Raw genomic sequence first — 3,333 nt, forward strand, 5'->3', positions numbered from 1 at the left:
GTTTGGTTTGTGCTCGAAAAGGATTTCGAAAGAGGTTTTGTTGTCTAGTAAGGCTGAGGGAATCCTGTTTATAAGATACACTGCAGTAAGAATGCAATCATTCTAGTATCTCATTAGAAGGACACTTTGAAATTTTAAGGCTCTTGCAACATTAAGGATGTGTTGGTGTTTTTGTTCAACTATTGCATTTTGTTGTAGTGTTTCAGCACAAGATTTCTAGTGTATGATCCCCTTTTTATGGTAAAAATAGACTTTCATTTCAAACTCATCTCCATTCTCAGTTCTAATGATTCTTATTTGTGATTGAAATTGGGTGTTTATTAAAGCACAAAAGCCTTGCAAAGCAGCAGTAGCATCTGATTTATTCTTCAACGTATAAATCATGTGCATCTACTAAAATCATCGATGACGGATAGAAATATCTGGATCCATCATAGTTAGTCTCACTACAAGGACCCCAATGGTCATAATATATGAGATCAAATCTATTTTTGGACTTGTGGTGGCTGACAGAGAATGAAAGTTTATGCAGTTTAGCCATAGGACAAACAGAACAAGGTTCATTCGCATATCTAGGAACTTAAACAATACTCATCAAGTCTAATCTAGAATGAGATGGATGTCCTACCCTATAATGTCAGAGATCAAAATTCTCAGTATCTAGAAATAGCAGCTAACATAGAAGTTTTATTTGAAATAAAGGAAAAAGCATCGGTTAAAGTTGAAGGAAAGACTTGACATTGCAGAAAATGGTATAAACTTTGCCTCACTTCTTCTATTCCAATAGTTTTCTAAGTCAAAAGGTCCTGCACAAAACAATTTTCAAAAAAGAATATAAGACAATACCTAGATGTTTGTGTTAATTTTCTAGCAGATATCAGGTTAATGAAAAAGATGGAACACAAAGCACATTGTGCAAAATTAGGTTTTCTTAAAAGAGACTGAATAAGACACTTTGGCTTGAATGGTGCTGAATTATCCATGGTATATTAGAAATCTTGTTTAGGTTTGGTGCCACATGCATATAAGCTAGATGAGATACCTGAGAGTTTTAAAATCTGTATGTTTACAGAGGTTGATATGGTGAGGCACTGAATGCTTTGTGATTTGAGCAGAACTGGAAGCTGTGCATGATTGCTGTTGCCAGCATATCTCTGTTCGGGCAAGGACACTAGATTTACAGAGGAACTTCCATTTCCATGTAACTTGTGTCCAGGGGGATATCCGGAGGTTTCAAAACATTTATCTACAGTGTCCCCCAGTATACGGCAATGGCTACAAACTGGTTTGTTAGGATTGGCTTTAAAGCATATATCTAGTGAATTTCTAGGTGTCTTGAAGAAGGTATAATAATACTTCCTTTGTGTTGTTCCATTCTTCTTCATTGCATCACTAAAAGTCCCTCTGGTAGTTAGTGCCATTGAATTAGGTATGGAAAGGTTTGTTGAAATTTGTCTTCTGTTTTTCTCTTGTCGAATTATAGAGTATACCTCATTGAGATTAAGAAAAGGCTTAATCAACAGAACCTGAGCCTTGGTTGCTTTGTATGAGTCATTCAATCCCATTAAAAACTTCATAACCTAGTCCCTTTGCTATTTTTCAATAATAGATTTCAATCCTCCACAGGTATAGTTAGGAATAGATTCGTGGTTCATTAATTCATCAAAGAGAGTCTTGTATTTTGAGAAGTAAACACTTAAAATATCATGATTTTGCATCAAGGTGATAATGGCTTGTTTTACATCAAAAACTTGTAGAGCATTTTTCTGTGCTAGTTGATGTTCTAGGTCTACCCAAAGTTCTCGAGCTGTATCAGCATACAACGTACAGGCTTTGACATCAATGGACATCACGTTTTGCAACCAAGCAATCACTGTGTCATTGCACCGGAGCCAGTGCTCCATCAAGAAGCTGTTGGGGTTTACTGGTTCACTCAGACTCCCATCAATGAAGCGAGTTTGTTTTTTATTTGAAGGGCTCTTGTCATGGATCTTGCCTAAGCATAATAGTTGGTATTGTCAAGGATATGAGTCACCATTTTACCTGCATCAATTGAGCATGCTATTTTAATCTAATGGAGCTGATCTCCATGTGAGGAAAAGGAAAAGGGAAATGAATGACTGGAAAAGAGGGTAAAAGGTTGAAACATATGGTAGAAGTGGACCTTTGAAGCACTTTGACATTCCCAACTTTGCACCAAATTTTGAGATGAACTTTGCACCAAATTTTGTATCAAATTAAAAATATCTCCAACTCATCACATCAAAAGTTGCACCAAATGAACAGTATCTAATCATTTTCTTCATTTTTTTTATTCTTAACAATTTATACATCTAAAAAATTATTTATTTATTTTATTTACTACTATATAAATTACTACATAAATAATTACGCTTCGTTAACGACAATATTAAATTCTTTAATTTAATAATCATGTTTCGTTTTAATTTTAAATAATTATGTTTGTCATGTTTTAAAACTTTTTGAGCACTTTTATTTTAATTCAATCCTCTATTATTATTGATTACATGATTAAAGTTTATTACAAATAATAATAATAATAATTATTATTATTATTAAATTATTATTATTATTATTATTATTATTATTATTATTATTATTATTATTAAGAGATATATTTTGTGAGCAGTAGAGAAAAAACTTCGATAGACAATTTCATAGAGAAAGTTGGAATAAATCGGATTCATGGTATCATTCTTCCTGATATTGATTACCCAAAAAAAAATTGAATAGAAAATAGATCAATTTGATAAGTGTTGGAGTTGCCCTTATTAAGAGATATTATTCAAAGTTGAATATACATTGCACATTATTCTAAAATACTTTAAAAGTGATATAAAGTAACATTTGGTATCAATTTGTTGGAGGATTTGATGAGAAAAAAATTTATCACAGAAATTAAAAAGAAGAAAATTGTATTCTCAAAACTCAATTTCTATGATTCAAATTTTTTTTAATGATTAAATACTATAAATGAGCAATATTTTTATATTACATTTGACATATGAAAATTAATTGTTAATACATAAATTTAAACACTCATTAAAATTTTTAGATACATGAATATAAATACATTCATTTATAATAACTCTAGATTCATATAATTCAAGATTCATCAAGTGAAAATTCATTAAATCTAGATAAATGTGAATGTAATTAATTGAGAATTAATAACATAAATTTCATAAATGACGATTTTATCACATATCGACAAATGAAAAGTAAAGCATTATTGAAATAATTGAATTGCAAGGAGGATAAAATCGTCAAAAAAATTATTATCCCTGATACATACTTTAATATATTAGGCCC

The 3,333-nt window shown here is 31.0% G+C and overlaps 1 protein-coding gene across 1 annotated transcript; it reads right to left on the minus strand.

Annotated features, from left to right (window-relative positions):
* Positions 1–1,592: 1,592 nt before the first annotated feature.
* Positions 1,593–1,996, minus strand: LOC111374319 (the record flags this gene model as incomplete). Its single annotated transcript, XM_022996975.1, has 1 exon — positions 1,593–1,996. A coding segment is annotated over one exon (404 nt), but the record flags the coding sequence as incomplete, so codon positions are not given.
* Between the last annotated feature and the right edge of the window lie 1,337 nt (positions 1,997–3,333).

The sequence above is a fragment of the Olea europaea genome, unplaced genomic scaffold (genome assembly GCF_002742605.1).
Source record: "Olea europaea var. sylvestris unplaced genomic scaffold, O_europaea_v1 scaffold12379, whole genome shotgun sequence".
Classification (NCBI taxonomy): Eukaryota; Viridiplantae; Streptophyta; class Magnoliopsida; order Lamiales; family Oleaceae; genus Olea; species Olea europaea.